This window comes from Aspergillus fischeri, genomic scaffold, assembly GCF_000149645.3.
Source record: "Aspergillus fischeri NRRL 181 1099437636266 genomic scaffold, whole genome shotgun sequence".
NCBI lineage: Eukaryota > Fungi > Ascomycota > Eurotiomycetes > Eurotiales > Aspergillaceae > Aspergillus > Aspergillus fischeri.
Genome location: NW_001509760.1, coordinates 885,639 through 902,033, shown reverse-complemented (window position 1 = coordinate 902,033; position 16,395 = coordinate 885,639). Strand labels below are relative to the sequence as shown.

Genomic DNA, 16,395 nt, shown 5'->3' with positions numbered 1-16,395 from the left:
GGGTTCCTTGATATTCACTCTCGTCCATGGGGTACACCATGGGCCTTCATCACCTGGATATATATCCAGAACCCTCCACCGCAGCCCTTCCGCAACAACAGACAGGTCAACAACAACCAAATACTAATAGATTAAATAGTACTACCTATATAGCTCCATTATCAGCATATATTTATACAAAAATATTCTCCTAGAAATCTTTCCACTACAAGCACAGCGGTCCTCAGCATTTGAGACGGAACAGAGCCTATAGAATCGAGTAAGTTATATATTACCATGGATAACTCCCAATAACAGGCAAGATGGCCGAGTGGTTAAGGCGGTGAGTGTTTCCATGTGTCCTGTTTGTCTTTCGACATCTCAGCTAATGATCACCCAGTTACGTTTAGGCCGTAATGGGAAACCGCGTGGGTTCGAATCCCACTCTTGTCATTATCTTTTTCTTTTTCTTTTTCCCGCCCCTTTATGTAGTCTCACTTCGTTCCAAGGCGCGATCTAGGATCTAGACGGAGCAGGATAGCATCAATTACGCCATTGGCCAATGACAGTATGTGTTATCCCACATGACACAAACGACTGTTAGCCTGTTCCAACTGATATGCCATCCTGCGGGGGCCTGTGTTGCCATACCAAGCTGCTTACCCAACACGTCCCTAGAAAGATAGAGCGAATCGAAAAATCAAAGTGACAGCGTACATTTATTGTCATCATGGTTATTGAGCATATCATATCATAACCAGCGCAGTTGATCCAGCCTCTCAGTTGGTCAACCGTCCAGTATGGCTCACACACCCCGACAAGAGAGGGATTGGAACCCACGCGGTTTCCCATTACGGCCTTGACCTTGGAAGCATGCACCGCCTCAGAGAACAAGGTACTGTATCTATTTCAAGCATTCAGAAGCCCAAGCCCAAGCCCAGCCCAAGCGGCACAGCAATCCGCAACCGAGCTAGACTGGGGTAGGGGCCATCAGATCCCTGCTAAGCGCCGAACTATGGGGTATGTCAGTAACCAACACCACATTACTACTGTCACGCGAGTCGTAACTTGCAGATAGCCCACTTCTAGCCCTGGCAAGAGTGTCGCACTTGTTCTGTTATGGAATGGGCGGCTTCCAGATGTAACCATACAAGCCACTATCCTCCTTGGAATGTTGGCACAAGGCTACCTACCCAGGCGCTCAAGAATGTCGATGCCTAAATTATCAGTGAACTGGCAAGGCCTGATGAGCGATGTGGCTTCACTTTGGCCAGAACAATTGGCTGTTTCATGTCACCGAGCAGGGTTTCAAACTTGGATGCCTTGATGCCTTTCCCCAAGAGGTTAATCATCCTTGGCTTTGGATATTTTCAGACGCATACCGTGCTGTGGCACAGTCGGTGCAGTTGTAGCCAGTGGCTGTGTCGTCATGATCGTGAAGATGGATAGAGTCTGTTGGTTGCTGAAGGTGTATAGGAGAAATGGCATATAAGGGCTGAGATGTCTGCGGTCGTTCTTGTCTTCAAGTCAACAGCACATTTCTCAGAATTGGCATCTCACCCCAGAGCCTCGTAATTATCACATTAGCAAGCACAATGTCCTACCCCGATCTATCTACCATTCTCGAAGTCTACCCCGAATGCGAGACCACCTGCTACGGGTACGCCCCATCGCAACGGCGCCGCTGCAGAATGCGAACAAGAAAAGACAACCGAGACAGGGCTTCGTACATCCTCAAAGAGGGCACCAGATTCCTCCAGCACGGCCTACCCGTCGACGGTCTGCTCATCGAGCTGGCCCCGCTAGTTCTCTGCACACGCTTCCACCAATACCAGGCAGACGACTTGGTCCGCGACTGGCGGGCTAAGCTGCGGGCGTTCCAGCAGCAGACTCTTCTGACTGCTATGTTGAAATCGCTCCAAGAGCTTGTGGACAGTCGGGCGCGTTCGCTTGCTGCTGGGTCGGCGGGTCAGCGTTTGTCAGAAAGGGCTTTGAGTCCGACACGGTTGGAGAGGTCGGCTGCTATTGTAACGGAGGAAGAACCGGCCGCTATTGACAGAGAGGAAGAGGAGGAAGAAAGAGAAGATAGGGAGGACGTGCCTGAACCCGAACCCGAACCAGAACTTTCTCCTAGCCGGACATCTACTGAGGCTTCGTCGCCAGCCGTTGAGTCTCATGTAGCGGAGCCAACCATCCCTCAGAGTGAGCCCAGAAGAACCACTCGCAAACCAATTGAAGGAGACTGTGATATCTGCCTGTGTCCTCTACGAGGACAAGACAGTGATAAAGACGGCGAGCGATCAGAAGACAGCGACGACGAAAATGATAATGTTGTGCCCGACACAGCGTCCGACAATGAACACGATGAAAACGCAGAAGACAATCTTGACGACCTTGTATATTGCAAAAATCAGTGCGGTACGAACTACCACAAAGCCTGCATCGACGTGTGGCTTGCAACTCAGCGTACATTTCGAACCCCGCGTGGGGATCCTATCGGCCTGTCCTGCCCGAACTGTCGAGCAGCGTGGTCATCCTGATTTCATCATTCTGCGGGGAGTCTCGGTGTTTGTCTATTTATTTTGTGACCCAGTTCCTTCCCATGTTCTTATTATAATAAGTCAGATATTTCCCTGTACAGTTATGCCTGAGGGTGATCATGAATACGCAACGGCCCTTCTTCAGAAATATATCAATAGCAGCTTGCTCGATCCGCAAATATAATCGTCTGTATCTTAAAACTTGTAGCTGGTCTAAATGGATACATAGATGGCCGTTCTCCTATTAGTGATCCATTCCCACGCCTTGCTCCTATCTTCGCTTATGAGAATCTTGATCTCTTCTTGTACCTCGGCCTCTACCTCGGTCTCCAGCTAAAAGCATCGAATAGAATAGCCCCTGAATGGACTGGTTCCCTGAAGGATGAGTGGATTCTTGGTGGAATGTGACCACTTGCCGCGATAGGCCTCGAAGACCTAAAGGAACAGGCTCCCTTTGTGAGCGGAGCGGATCTTCTGAACCGCCTCAGGTACCGCGAACCTGGAGCTCAAAGCCCCTTGTGAAGCTCCATTATGACTGGCACTGGGAGGAGAGTTGGTCGGAGTAAAACAGCAGTACTCAGCTCCACATTTCACTAGAAGCAAAGTTGCCCCAGAACCATGTTGGCAGATGGTAGGAAGTGGCGGTACCACGATGCCATCATGATTGGGCGTGACTTTTGCGCAGCCTCAAAGCGTTTCATAGTCTCATTCGTACTGTTGACTAAGTCTTGAGCGGCCATTTTGATGAAATCTAGAGCATCTTCGATAGGTCCGTTGAATAGTAGGTTGAGTTCGTTCATCACTCCCACCGGAGCTGACCAAGAAGTGCAGCCGCCACATGAGTGCGTGGCATCAGAAACTTTTCCACCAAGTCAAAGATGTGCTCTTCGCCGGATTCAGGGTCAGACCTGCCCAAGCAAGTCTTGGGAAGTAGTGATGATGGAGAAAGAGATCGGATCATGTCACCAATGCCCCGAGCTGCATCTGCATCATCCATGAAATACAGAAAACCGACGTCTGGTAATGCAGCGAGGGGCAGGCTCAGGGTGCAGCCCAGGGATGGGCCCCATAGCCAGATCCTTTTTGAGTATGTTTCAGGTGCCCTTGTCAGACCTTGCCCCATGCGTAGGTAGCAACACTGTCCCAGAATCGTGTTGAACCCCATCTTGAAGGAATGCTCAACTGCCAGGGGAACGGCCCAGTAGCCGTTCGCGGCGTCGACTTTGAAAAAGACCTTCTACTTATGCTTTGATAGGTTGGCTATAACTGGCTCAATCCTCCGCAAGGGTGATTCATTTTAATCGTTGTAGCATTGATGGGCATAAAATTATGGACCATTTGCAATTTTCCTGATGTCTCCCTGGGGAATTTTGTCCGTGCACTCCATGGGATGTACATCCGATTATGATTCCCCCTACCGGGAAGGCAAGAAGTCAGTGTTCGACCAGAAAAGGGCCTGTACAAGCCACAGAACCGGATCACTTCCGGCTAGAGGCGCGAAGATGGAACTCCCCGTCTTCGGTTCAGCTGCACTGGAAGGCTCTCGGCCAATTGGGTCTGTCGGCTGCCTGCACGATGAGCTTCGCGCGCCATTGTCCATAGGCAGCAGTTAATGGTTGGGAGCATGTCAATCTCCTGAAGTTGTTTGTTTTTGGCTTTTGCTTTCAACACAGGACACTCCGACAAAGCCTGAGGACGATCGATCGGTAGATGTCTGCATTGCAATGTAGGTCTACCTCTGAGCTAATTCGGTCCGGCAAAAGGCTGAGTGGAATATGACGGCTGAAAAAAGGTAGACCATCGTATAATCCGTGAATATACAATGGATCCTCTTCGCATCGGAAAAGTAGTTCACAGGAAGCCCACTGGATCAAGACCACCAGGAACGGGACAATCTCATCTTTCAGAAGACAGGCTGGATCGTCGACAACTTGAATCAAGTCTTTGTGGCCGAACAGCCAGAGATGCTCTGGTCGAGCCAACAAAGTGCGTTCCGTGCACTTGATCTTCGGATGAACCAGTGGGTTCTACCAAGAGCATTTGTCCACTTTAATAGAACTGTAATAGTCTATTAAAGCAGAGAAATGGAGACCACAATTGGTTCTATATCTTCTTCATGAAGATAAAATGTCTCGATGATGATCATTGAGGTCGAGGGCGTTATCCGCAATACTGGGCGCGACCTAAACAAAACAACATTAGTGCGGAACAACGTTCAGCAAGGCTAACAAAACGTACGGGTTCACAGTGGGAACGGCGACCGATACACTGAAGGCACTTCATAGAAGTGCTACTGTCCATCTTGCAATTGATTTTGAAAGGCTGACCACCTTGGGTGTTGAAATTCTTACTCGTGGTCCGCAAACATCCTATACACCAGTACTTCTTGCAAGTAATTGTGTTGGCCATGGTGATGATATTCGACTATAAGTGGTCGATCCGTTCCTGATAAGGATGATTTGCAGGGTCTACCTCAGAGGCAAGACGCAATAACAGGAAGCGTCCAGTAACCTGCCAGTGGCTGCGCCATGTTGATTTCAAGTTTGATGTTTTCGAAATAGAAGGATCAACTTCTGTACGAAATTCCAAGCTTGAATGACATAGTTAGACAGTGAAAGCTCAAGAAAAGGGAGCCGGAGCAGAAGAAGAAGATATATACTCACATGCCTGAGATATCAATAGCTTGACATGCCACTCATAATCCCGGTGTTCAATATGTATATCAAAGTCGAGTCTGTCAGTAGTAGTTGGTACAGTAATCGATATCCTGATGTATCAACAACAAGAGAGTTGGAGGAAGAAGCAAGCAGGAGAGCCAGGAGAGCTGGAAGACATCCGCTCAAGTTGGCTTTTCTATTCCATCACTACAAAGTGAATCATCTGGGCATCTATTCACTGTTTCATCCACATGAGGCTCTGAATGTAGTATATCTGGAGTAGTGTCTTACATTTAGGTCCTAGTGAATGCAGCTAGACATGACGATGGCCATCCACATGGATCTGTGAATGTAGTAGATGCTTGTAATGCCTTATCCTTGTGTCCTTTTCTTCAACTTCTGGACTGGAAAGGTGCCATAGCATGAACATGTTTTTACTGCCAGTTGTTCTAGAGCAAACCGCAGACCAGAATCATCATGTACGGCGAATGAACTACTTTGGGTGCAGTACGAAAAAGACATACAGGCTTGATGTCATTGACCATTCATGATACTAGGACTAGGAGCTAGCTGCGGCCGGCGCAGCAGATACACTATCGTGGGCAGCAGGAGCAGGGGCAGGGGGCGCCTCGACGGCAGGTTGCGTGGAGCCTTCCTTCTCAAAGCTCCGCATGGGATAGAATCCCCAGCGCTCAAACATCTCGCGGTCCTCGTCCCAGCCGTTGCAATCCGTCGTCAACATCTTCTCACCGGTGAAGACGGCATTGGCACCGGCCATGAAGCAGGCGACCTGCTGTTCCTCCGACAGCGAGATGCGGCCGGCGGCGAGACGGACGATGGTGGCTGGCAGGACGATACGAGCGGTGGCAATGGTGCGCAGCAGCTTGTCAAAGGGGATCATCTTGCGGTCGCCGAGCGGGGTGCCCTTGATGGGAACGAGGGCGTTGACGGGGAACGATTCGGGGTGAGACGGGAGGTTGGCGACGGTGTGGATGAGGCCGATGCGGTCGGAGTCGGCCTCGCCGAGGCCCAGGATGCCGCCGGAGCAGACGTTGATGCCGGCGTCGCGGACGTGCGAGAGGGTCTGCAGGCGCTCGTCGTAGGAGCGGGTGGTGATGATCGAGGGGTAGAACTCGCGCGAGGTGTCCAGGTTGTGGTTGTAGGCGGTCAGGCCGGCGTCCTTGAGCTCCTTGGCCTGGTTCTCGTCGATCATGCCCAGGGTCACGCAGACCTCCATGCCCATGGCGCGCACGCCCGAGACCATCTCCTTGACGTTTTTGAGGCTTGTCTTGCGGCCGCGCATGTCGCGCCAGGCGGCGCCCATGCAGAACCGGGTGCTGCCGTTGTCCTTGGCGATGCGGGCGGCCTTGAGCACTTCGTCGACGGGGCTCATCTTGGTGGCTTTGAGGCCGGTGCTGTACCGGGAGGACTGTGCGCAGTACGAGCAGTCTTCGCTGCAGCCGCCGGTCTTGATGTTCATCAGCGTACACATCTGAATGGCGGCGGGGTCATGGAAGCGACGGTGGACGGCGGCCTGTCAGAAGTCAGTATGCATCGAGAATAATGAGGTGTGATCGACCTACCGCAGCATAAGTCAATTGGCTCAGAGGAGTCTCATAGATCTGTTGGACCTCTTCCCGAGACCAGTTGGTGCGCGGGGCCGTGGCGGCGGTTGCTTCTTGGAGGGCGGGAGGAATGCGGTTGGCTGTAAGTGAGGCAGCACTGGGAGGAGCTTGGACTGTGCCATAGGATCTCCTCAGAAGGGCCCTGTGCAGGGACCGTGATAGAGATAGCGACATGGTGTGGGTGGTATGCGGTGTGGTGGTGGTGAAGAAGAAGGGATATGAATGACACCAGGGAGAGCGATAATAATGGTCAATACAGAGGCTAATTGATCAGACTAGCATCTGGACTGAACCTCGGGAGTGTGGACAAGGAGAGGAGGGGCAGTACACGTAGTTGGGAGGGAGGATCCGTCTACCTTACTCCGTAGTTCTTCACCGGTATGACACGATCAGAAGGAGAAGGGAAGAAGAAGAGTGTGGGGAGGGGTTGGAGACAGAGAAAAAGGTCCAATAAGGTTGCCGCTAATTGGAATCAGCACTTGCAGAGAATCCAGAAAGTCAATTGATTAATAGTATTGCAAAGTAACTAATAGTTAACTAATTGTATGAAATTGGATTATGAAATAGATGAGTCACTATTCTCCGGAATTGTACAGTTCTTGTTGACCCCAACCGCATCCATCAATGGTTGAATACAGAGCGGGGATACAGAATACAGAACTGACCATGTAAGTATTGTGATCCACAGTGCAGTTCAATACTACATTCATCTATGCTCTTGTATTTCTGTTCGCTATTATCGTAATTGAAATACACAATGTTTGATGATGTAGATCCTCCAGCGTTGAGTCTCCTACCCCTCTCGGTAACTATTCGTAGCTCGTTCCTGATTCTGACGAGAAAAAGGCTCCGCTGTCCCTGAATGGATTTCTGGATGGACCAATTGGACATCTGCCCGGGCAACCGGAACTGGCAGTTATCTTTTGACTGATGCAAATCAATTTGATAATACCTTAGCATGTCCCATACTGAGAATTGATTGGTAATTGAGAATTCCTCTCTGTCGGGCCATTCGGTGAAGGGATCGTCAAGAGCAAGAGGATCTGCAGGTTTCCATCTCATATTCCTGGTTCGAAATTAGCTGGTTTTGATTCTAGAATCCATGGTCTGCGAATTCGGACCCTTTTGTTTCCCGCGGATCGACTCTTATCTACATCTACGGAGTTGGATTTGTATCTCGTCATTCGTCACTTAATGTATTTGCGGATGCATTATAGCAATGCCGACCGGAGCAGCCCCTCCAAACCTCGCACAGTCTCGGGTTTCGATGTGACGCTCGACATGAGATAGAGCACATTTCCCAGCACTCTGGAATGGACGTTAAATTGTGGCCCGCCCGCAGATAATCTCTGCTGCAGGCCCTTAGCTGCGGTGGAGGTATAGCCTAGAGTAGTGGAGACGACGTCACATGTTAGCCGGCTAGAATCGGTCGAAATCATCTTCATGCTGAGACGACTAGACTTACCTCCGCCTTGGGCGTCTCTCAGTGAGATACTGAGCACAGTGCCAAGAGCGAAAACGCTCTCGACCGAGTCCGCGTATGACAGATCCCGCAGCAGATCGCGGGACCACACCGACCAGACCTCCGGGGAATTATCTTCCCCAGACACATCGACTGCTTTCCAGTCCCCGCGGTACGCATTCCATGACCCACTGCTTTCCATCTTCGTCATGGTTCGCAGGGAATCCACGGCGACCGTGCAGCCGACGGCGTGCGCAGTATAACTGTGTCCGTGCAATAGGGCGTCGCTCTTTTCGGGACTGGAGAATGCTTGGAAAATCTCCTCGCTCGCAAGCGTGGTGCAAAGAGGGAGAAGTCCGCCTGTCAGGAGTTTCGCGTTCACGGCGACGTCAGGGTGGACATTCAGGAAGGAGGCGGCTGATTTGCGTCCGAGACGGTAGAGTCCGGTAAAGACCTCATCGAAGATGATTGGGAGACCTGACCAGGATGTCTCCGATCCTAGGCTGTTTGTAGCTGTAGGGTTGTCCGTGAAGAGCTCTGGATGACCGCGGACCACGTCCACGAGGCATCGCTGGAATAGCGGATCACAGAAGAGCATTCCGCCGGCTCCGAGAATGATAGGCTCCATGATGAGAGAACCAAACTTCATTCCTTGTTTGCGGACCAGATCTTCGATCGTAGTGCGTATGAAATCTCTGTAGCGTTGTCCCGCTTCTGATTTGACACGCGTCTCCAGATCAAATACCGAGCTCAACGAGGAAAACTCAAGATCCCCGCCCAAGGAGTCTCGCAGCTCTTTAGGGATCTCAACCTTCCAAGTCCCTTGGGACATTTTCACCAAGGGAAAATCGAACCAGTAGCCGCGACCGCGGTACCACTCGACCTTCTGGTTATACGTCGACGGCTCCGAGCAGTCCATGACCCCGATCGTGTCGCCATGGTAGCTTCCCTTGAGGCCAAGAATACTGATCTGTTCCTTGCTGGCATCCCAACCGTAGCGATGGCATGCCGCACGTAGACCCATCTTCACAGCCACTTCCATCCCCGTGCTTCCATTATCGGTGTAGAAGACCTTCTGGAGCCGAGGGTTTCCGAGAGTGTCTTTCAGGAGCTCTGCGAGCGATAGCGCGGGCTCGTGAACGTTTCCAGCAAACATGACATGTCCATATCGTCCAGCTGCGTATGCAGCCGACAAGGCAAGCTCCGGGTTGCCGTGACCAAGACCTTGAGTCCACCACGACGCTGAGCCGTCAAACGTTGGTTGCAAATTACCCTGGTCTGCATTGCCGCTCGACTCAAAAGTTTGGAAGTAATCGTCATGTGCAGAGTCGATCACAGTGATATCCTTGGCAGTCATGCCATGGTGCTGCGTAAAGGGGTACCATATCGTATCATGGGCCCGACTAGCCATTGACTCTAGACGATCGATTCTCTCGGCATTTCTCGCCGCCAGCTCACCCAACAGACCTTGGACGTCTGATTCCTGCGCGACTTGCTGATAGTAGCCTGCCATGGCCTCCTCGTCCTGCGCCAGGGACGCTGCATCCTGCGACTGCGGGCGTTTGGGAGGCTGTGGCAATGGTACAAGGGGAATGCTCTTGTTGCGGAAGTAGTCGCCCAGGTACTCATGGTTCTTGTAGTAATCGTCGCGGAACAGGAGCACCGAATTGACATCGTAGCCGCGAAGCAGTAGTGATTCGTAGGCCGAGATGGAAGACGAGATGCCCCCAAGTCGCGAATCTGCGACAAGAACCACCGGCAAACGAAGGGGCCGGTAAAGATCTGCCTGCGAGTTACCGTTCGGCCCAGGCGAATGGACTCCACCGGCAGTCTCTACGAGAGCGAAACTGACTCCAGTGCGAGCCCATTCGGAGAGTGTCTTGTGCACGGAACCGAGGATATCATCGTCCCGAGGGATCTATTTTATCAGCTTGTTCGGAGCAGCAATTGGTTCACAAACATACCACGAAGTTCTTCTGCTGAGCAGCAATATGCGGGCTCACCGGCTCATCGAATTGATACAGACATTTGGTCAATGTACCGGCCGCATGGCGTTGGATGTGACTGTCATCTGCCTCATCCAATGGTCCTGTAGATACTGGCTTCAGGAATGCCGCCTTTTCGGCCTTGCGACGTTGTACCGCATTACATAGAATAGTAGACACAATGGTTTTGCCTACGTCTGTGTTGGCACCGTAGACTTGGTGGGCACGCAGTGTGCGCCACAAGGCCGCTCGAACCGGAGGCATCAGATAATCAGCCTGTGCTGTGACCTGTACAGCGATACCTCACTATCAAGGTAGAGATGTGAGTGATATCGACGATAGCCGCATAGCCGACTATAAGCAGGGCGATCTACTTCGTGATCTCGGTGAATCATCTTTCCAAGGACCCATAATAATACTCGGCTGTTATTATAACTTCTTACTGGGTGGGTTGGCCGAGGCATCCATCAGGCGCTACGGCTAATCCGGATACCTGCCAGCCCACTAGGCACCAAGGCAGCAAGGCACCAAGGAATGTCCCACCAATACCAAACATTTCCTGCTGTTGGGGACCAACAGTTGGTCCCGGTCCCTGGCAGTAGTGCTAGCTTTCGTGAAGCAATGACCACAATTCTAATATAATTTTATTTGTACTATTACTATTACTATTACATTATTATTATTCACTATCAAAATGTGTCAGTGTCACACTGTCACAAGGCATGATTCCTGAAAGTACCTACCCGGTCCACAGATGCTGTTAATCACCAATTCCGGGCTCCACTCCGGTTTGTTGGATTTGGACGGTCTGTCTTTATTTCCTTAGTCTATCTATTTACCCCAGATCAGCTGTCCCTTGTGTCACTGTGTGTCTACGTTTTTGGATAATCTGTTTGTGACAAGTCTACCATAGTCTGTTCTAATGGATAGCTCCCCTCCCAAGTCCCTCCGGGAGTCACTGCGTCAAGCACTCCTTCGCAGAGAAGCCAAGTCCTCTCGTCGACGGTTGACTGTGCTACCTCAATCCTCAGTAGATTTCTCCTCGAATGATTTTCTATCGCTGTCGACATCTCCAGTCTTTCGAGAACGCTTTCTAGAACTCCTTCACCAAGCTCCCCCACTGTACCCATTCGCCAGCGGAGGGTCGCGTCTATTGGACGGCAACTCAACCTACGCAGAGGAACTCGAAAATTTCATCGCACAGTTCCATAGCGCTCCCAGCGGACTTTTATTCAACTCCGGCTTCGACGCCAACGTCGGTGTCTTCTCCTGCGTTCCCCAGCCAGGAGACCTGATCGTGTACGATGAACTCATCCATGCAAGCGCGCGCGAGGGCATGCGGTTATCGAGAGCCGGCAAGCGGGTGCCGTTCTCACACAGCTCCCCCGACAGCCTGGATGAAGTCCTCCAGTCACATATTGCCGCCGACCCTCTGATCCAGACGGGCTCGCGCAACGTCTTCGTCGCCATCGAGTCCATCTACAGCATGGACGGCGACATTGCGCCGATCCAGGACTTTATCCGGGTGGTTGATCGGCTTCTCCCCCGAGGCAATGGCTACTTTATTGTCGACGAGGCGCACGCCACCGGTGTGTTTGGGCCCCGCGGTGCGGGCGTTGTCCAGGGCCTAGGCGTCGAGAAGCGCATGTTCATCCGGGTGCATACGTTCGGCAAAGCGCTTGCAAGTCACGGTGGTAAGCCCTGAGTCAATTCCGATCTACATGATTGAAACTAATTGGATAGCAATTGTGCTCTGTTGCCCCGACACAAGAGACTACCTGATCAACTACGCGCGAAGCCTGATCTACACCACCGCCATGGGATTCCCCTTCCTTGCGTCCATCCGCGCTGCGTATGAGCTCCTGGCAGCGGGAGAGACGGAGCAGCATCAGACCAAACTGCAGCAGCTGGTCGCGTACTTCCGGGACCGGCTCGCGGAATTGGACGCCTGGGACCCCGCCGCCTTCCAGGTGGATCACTTCCCGACTTCGCCCATCTTCTCCGCGCGTAGCCGCTTCCCGCGCCAGTTGGCCGCGGCGTGTCAGCAAAAGGGGTTTGTGGTGCGCGCGATTATGGCGCCTACTGTTCCTGCGGGTAGAGAGCGGGTGAGGGTTTGCCTTCATGCTGGGAATACGGCGGAGGAAATTGATGGGTTGGTTGAAACGTTTAAGGTTTGGTTGAGCCAGACGATGGAGAAGAAGGTTGCTAGGTTATGACATGATGAATAACTAGCCGGTATAAAAATGCAGCATTAGAGATCAAGGCAACTAAAGAGGACCCAGTCGCTATAGATGTGGCTAGAGCTGCTAGGCTCTAGTTTCTGTTATATATCTAGGGCTAAGTAAGGCTATCAGTCCTTATACTAATATAGCGCCTAGAATTATTACTATAGTAGATGTAGAAGGTGTGTCTGCTAGCTTGATGGTAGTTACAAGAAGGGGTAGGGAACTACCCTAATGAAGTTGCTGCAGGCGCCTTTCTTCCAGAACTGCTTTTATAGCTCAGACTGGTTGGTTCCTTGGAAACGACAGATATGATGACAGTCTGCGAGCCAGTCAGACAGGTCCAAAGATAGTGTTTATGTCTGTGGTGGCTCAGGACAGAATGGACCTGATATGCAAGATGCTGTTGGGATAGAGTTCAGGCGTAGTTACCAACGTAGCATAATATTATTTCAATATCGACTAGCTGATTCACAACAATTTCAATGCCTATATCATCCATGTAGGCTGCGAACGCGAGGTAGACAACGGGTCTGTATACTGAGTCACCTCCTGCTACTTCTTGCTCGATCCAGACTCCATCATCACAACACCATCACAACAACACCAAATCCGCTCTGGTTGTTGTCTCAACTGAAAGCATGGCTGTAAGTACAATTTACAATGCACAGGATACTACTGAAGAAGATAGTCCTGTAGCTCGTGCTACAAACCGACCTGTCCTGGTGCCGAGAGCTGCCAGACGCTACACGCGATCTCGGACTTGGTCGTCACTTACGCGCAGGCGAGTCATCTCAATCCGTCTGCATAGTCTACGGTCAGAATACTGATGGTACTGATGCATGATGATATAGCAGCCCGACCAGACCTCTCCTCTACTCGACGTCGTGACCCCCGCTCCTACCGCCGAGATCCCAGCCGAGCAAGCCCCCGTCGACGCAAGCGACAGCGACAGCGATGGCAAGATAAACTGGAAAAGCAAGCTGGCCATCGAAGCGACTGAGTGCGTGTTTCGTGGCGTCCATCTCTCTGCTCCTCCCTTCCCGTTCAGACAACGCTGGGATGCAGCCGCTCGTCACGAGATAGGCGAGCGAAAGAACAGAGGCAGAAAGCGCAAGAGGAGAGAGTATGAAGAATACGACGACGAGGAGTACGAGTACTTTGATAACGAGAACTTTCAGAGGATGTACGATACCATTGCTGCTGCTCTTGCTACTGTTGCTGCCGCGAATACCACTGCGCATCCGACGAAGCGGCGGAAGAAGGCGATTAAAAAGAAGAAGCAGGGTGGTGCTGCTGCTGGTGATGGTGTTGCTGGTCCTGGTCCTGCAGGCAGCTCTTGAAGAATGATACTGAAGAGTGGTGTATGAGTGAATGGTTGATGGAATATGATTTATCATAATGAATGACCAGTTGCTGGTGGAGCTCACTTCCCCGCATTCTCGTTCTTCAGACAAGACTGGCTGAATTCTTTTGCCAAAGAATAATCACCAATGAGATGGATGATTATCATCCCTTACCGGCCTAGTATGTTATGTGTCTGTCAGTGCCGAACCAGTAAGACCGCCTCGCGAGACCGACAGTTACGGTAAATTCCAGATGCGGAGAAGTTGATGATGAACCGAGGAATAGACCAACAACTCGGCAACGGCAATAGTTGTCTCAATTATTAGACAACATTCACTGCTTGCTTTTTGGTTTACTATTTCTTGCTTTGATAACGTTTACAACGACCGATCACTGGGTTTACGTCTATCACTATCCGCACAATGAGTCTAGGTACGTCTCCATGTCTTGACATCCAGAGCGTCGCTAATCGAATACTGTAGGCGTCGCAGCAGCCGCAGTAGCAGGAGGTGCTACGCTGGCGGCGTATCTGAACGCCAAGTTCCACGTCACCAAAGACATCTCGACTCTGTACATCGCATGGAAAAGTACTCGTTCCTTTGAACAAGCTGGTATGGTGCCCTCCCTCGTACACTGAAATCACGCTGACGAGAAAAGCCGCCAAGGGTCTTGGAAATGTCTGGTTTGTATTCCTGGAAACAGCAAAGAAGTATCCGGATATGGTGTGCATGTGGACACGGGAGGGAATCTATACCTACCGGGACGTCCAGAACCTTGCCTGCCAATATGCGCACTACTTTCTGGCCAAAGGTGTCAAGCAAGGGGACCTGGTGGCCTTTTACCTGCAGAACCGGGCCGAATTTATGATCGCGTGGCTTGCTCTCTGCAGTATTGGATGTGCCCCCGCTGCGATCAACTACAGTCTTACCGGGGATGCATTGGTGCATTGTCTCAAGATCAGCGGAGCCAAGCTTGTTCTGGTGGATGACGATGAAGCATGTCGCGCGCGCATCGAAGATAGCAGAGCAGCTATCGAAGGCCAACTCGGCATGGAACTTACCTACCTGGACCACTCGTTCGCCTCGCAAGTATCCAGCTTTCCCACTACCAAGCCACCCAAGGAGTTCGCACAGAACATGTCGGGCGCGGATCCGGCCATCCTACTGTACACCTCTGGCACCACCGGCATGCCCAAAGGCTGCGCATTCACCATGGCACGACTGTACAGCACGCTCGCTCTGCGTCGCGGATCGATGGAGGACACCGACGGTCCCGGCGGGGACATCTGGTACAGCTGCATGCCCTTGTACCACGGCACATCGGCCGTCGCCATGATGGTCTGCCTCACCACAGGCGTCAGCATTGCCCTAGGCAAGAAATTTAGCGTGCGCAACTTCTGGCGCGATATCCGAGACTCCCACGCCACGATCTTTGTGTACGTCGGCGAAGTTGCACGGTACCTGCTGGCCGCACCGCCCTCGCCGGACGACCGCAACCACAACGTTCGCTGCATGTATGGCAACGGACTGCGACCGGACATCTGGGAGAAATTCCGGGAAAGGTTCGGGATCAGTGCCGTGGCCGAGTTCTTCAACAGCACCGAGGGGATTTTCGGGCTGTTCAATCTCAACAAGGGCCCATTTACGGCGGGGAGTGTCGGTCACCACGGACTGCTCATGCGAGCCATTATGCATAACACGTTCGTGCCTGTGGCGATCGATCCCACGACCGGCGATGTCCTGCGTGACCCCAAGACGGGGTTTGCGATCCGGGCCCCATACGACAAAGGCGGCGAGATCCTCGTCAATGTTCCAAACGAGCAAGCATTCCAAGGCTACTGGCGCAATGAAAGCGCCACGTCCAAGAAATTCCTGCGCAACGTCTTCAAAAAGGGGGATCTGTGGTACCGCTCCGGCGATGCGCTACGCCGCCAGAGCGACGGCCGGTGGTACTTTCTCGATCGGCTAGGCGATACCTTTCGATGGAAATCCGAGAACGTGTAAGCTAACTCTTCCACCCCTCAGAAGTTAAAGTAAGTCAAATACTAATGGACGCAGTGCAACCGCCGAAGTGGCCGAAATCCTAGGTCGATACCCCGGCATCCAAGAAGCCAACGTCTACGGCGTCCTGGTCCCCAACCACGAAGGCCGCGCCGGCTGCGCAGCGCTCCAGCTCAGCTCGGAGTCGCGAGAGGCATTCGACTTTCGCGGTCTGGCTGCGTTTGCGCGCGCAAGACTGCCCCGGTACGCTGTTCCGGTGTTTCTGCGGATCGTGGAGACGTCGGCGCATATCCACAACCACAAGCAGAACAAGGTGCCCTTGCGCGAGGAGGGGGTCGACCCGGCTAAGATTGGGAGTAAGGTGCCTGAGGGGCGGGACGATAAGTTTTATTGGCTTCCGCCGGGGGCAGATGGATATGTTGAGTTTGGGAAGAAGGAGTGGGAGACGCTGGTGGGAGGTGCTCGTTTGTAGGTCTGGACCTGGATAGAAGTATGCAGAAATAGTATCAGATACATTGTGTTATGAAGATAAATAGTGGATTGGGTAGCTGTGCATCAAGGGATGAATATGCATATTC

The 16,395-nt window shown here is 52.0% G+C and overlaps 6 protein-coding genes and 1 non-coding gene across 7 annotated transcripts, besides 2 other annotated features; 5 read left to right on the top strand and 2 right to left on the bottom strand.

Annotated features, from left to right (window-relative positions):
• Positions 1-296: 296 nt before the first annotated feature.
• On the top strand, positions 297-432 carry NFIA_050190. Its single transcript has one exon. It is a non-coding gene; the product is annotated as a tRNA-OTHER (tRNA).
• Positions 433-1,574: 1,142 nt separating this feature from the next.
• On the top strand, positions 1,575-2,519 carry NFIA_050180 (uncharacterized protein; the record flags this gene model as incomplete). Its single annotated transcript, XM_001257572.1, has 1 exon — positions 1,575-2,519. One exon carries the CDS (start codon positions 1,575-1,577, stop codon positions 2,517-2,519), a length of 945 nt encoding a protein of 314 aa, XP_001257573.1.
• A 1,087-nt stretch (positions 2,520-3,606) lies between these two features.
• Positions 3,607-3,807: a mobile genetic element.
• A 1,928-nt stretch (positions 3,808-5,735) lies between these two features.
• On the bottom strand, positions 5,736-6,975 carry NFIA_050170 (biotin synthase; the record flags this gene model as incomplete). Its single annotated transcript, XM_001257571.1, has 2 exons — positions 5,736-6,710; positions 6,760-6,975. The coding sequence occupies 2 exons, from the start codon at positions 6,973-6,975 to the stop codon at positions 5,736-5,738; spliced, it is 1,191 nt and encodes a 396-aa protein (XP_001257572.1).
• A 1,037-nt stretch (positions 6,976-8,012) lies between these two features.
• On the bottom strand, positions 8,013-10,512 carry bioDA (adenosylmethionine-8-amino-7-oxononanoate aminotransferase; the record flags this gene model as incomplete). The annotated part of the gene is made up of 3 exons (XM_001257570.1): positions 8,013-8,185; positions 8,267-10,181; positions 10,228-10,512. The coding sequence occupies 3 exons, from the start codon at positions 10,510-10,512 to the stop codon at positions 8,013-8,015; spliced, it is 2,373 nt and encodes a 790-aa protein (XP_001257571.1).
• A 370-nt stretch (positions 10,513-10,882) lies between these two features.
• Positions 10,883-10,932: a microsatellite.
• Positions 10,933-11,170: 238 nt separating this feature from the next.
• On the top strand, positions 11,171-12,464 carry NFIA_050150 (aminotransferase class I/II-fold pyridoxal phosphate-dependent enzyme; the record flags this gene model as incomplete). The annotated part of the gene is made up of 2 exons (XM_001257569.1): positions 11,171-11,942; positions 11,992-12,464. The coding sequence occupies 2 exons, from the start codon at positions 11,171-11,173 to the stop codon at positions 12,462-12,464; spliced, it is 1,245 nt and encodes a 414-aa protein (XP_001257570.1).
• A 647-nt stretch (positions 12,465-13,111) lies between these two features.
• Positions 13,112-13,813, top strand: NFIA_050140 (uncharacterized protein; the record flags this gene model as incomplete). Its single annotated transcript, XM_001257568.1, has 2 exons — positions 13,112-13,258; positions 13,325-13,813. The coding sequence occupies 2 exons, from the start codon at positions 13,112-13,114 to the stop codon at positions 13,811-13,813; spliced, it is 636 nt and encodes a 211-aa protein (XP_001257569.1).
• Positions 13,814-14,239: 426 nt separating this feature from the next.
• Positions 14,240-16,289, top strand: NFIA_050130 (putative very-long-chain acyl-CoA synthetase family protein (CefD1); the record flags this gene model as incomplete). Its single annotated transcript, XM_001257567.1, has 4 exons — positions 14,240-14,249; positions 14,300-14,428; positions 14,475-15,816; positions 15,875-16,289. 4 exons carry the CDS (start codon positions 14,240-14,242, stop codon positions 16,287-16,289), a joined length of 1,896 nt encoding a protein of 631 aa, XP_001257568.1.
• Between the last annotated feature and the right edge of the window lie 106 nt (positions 16,290-16,395).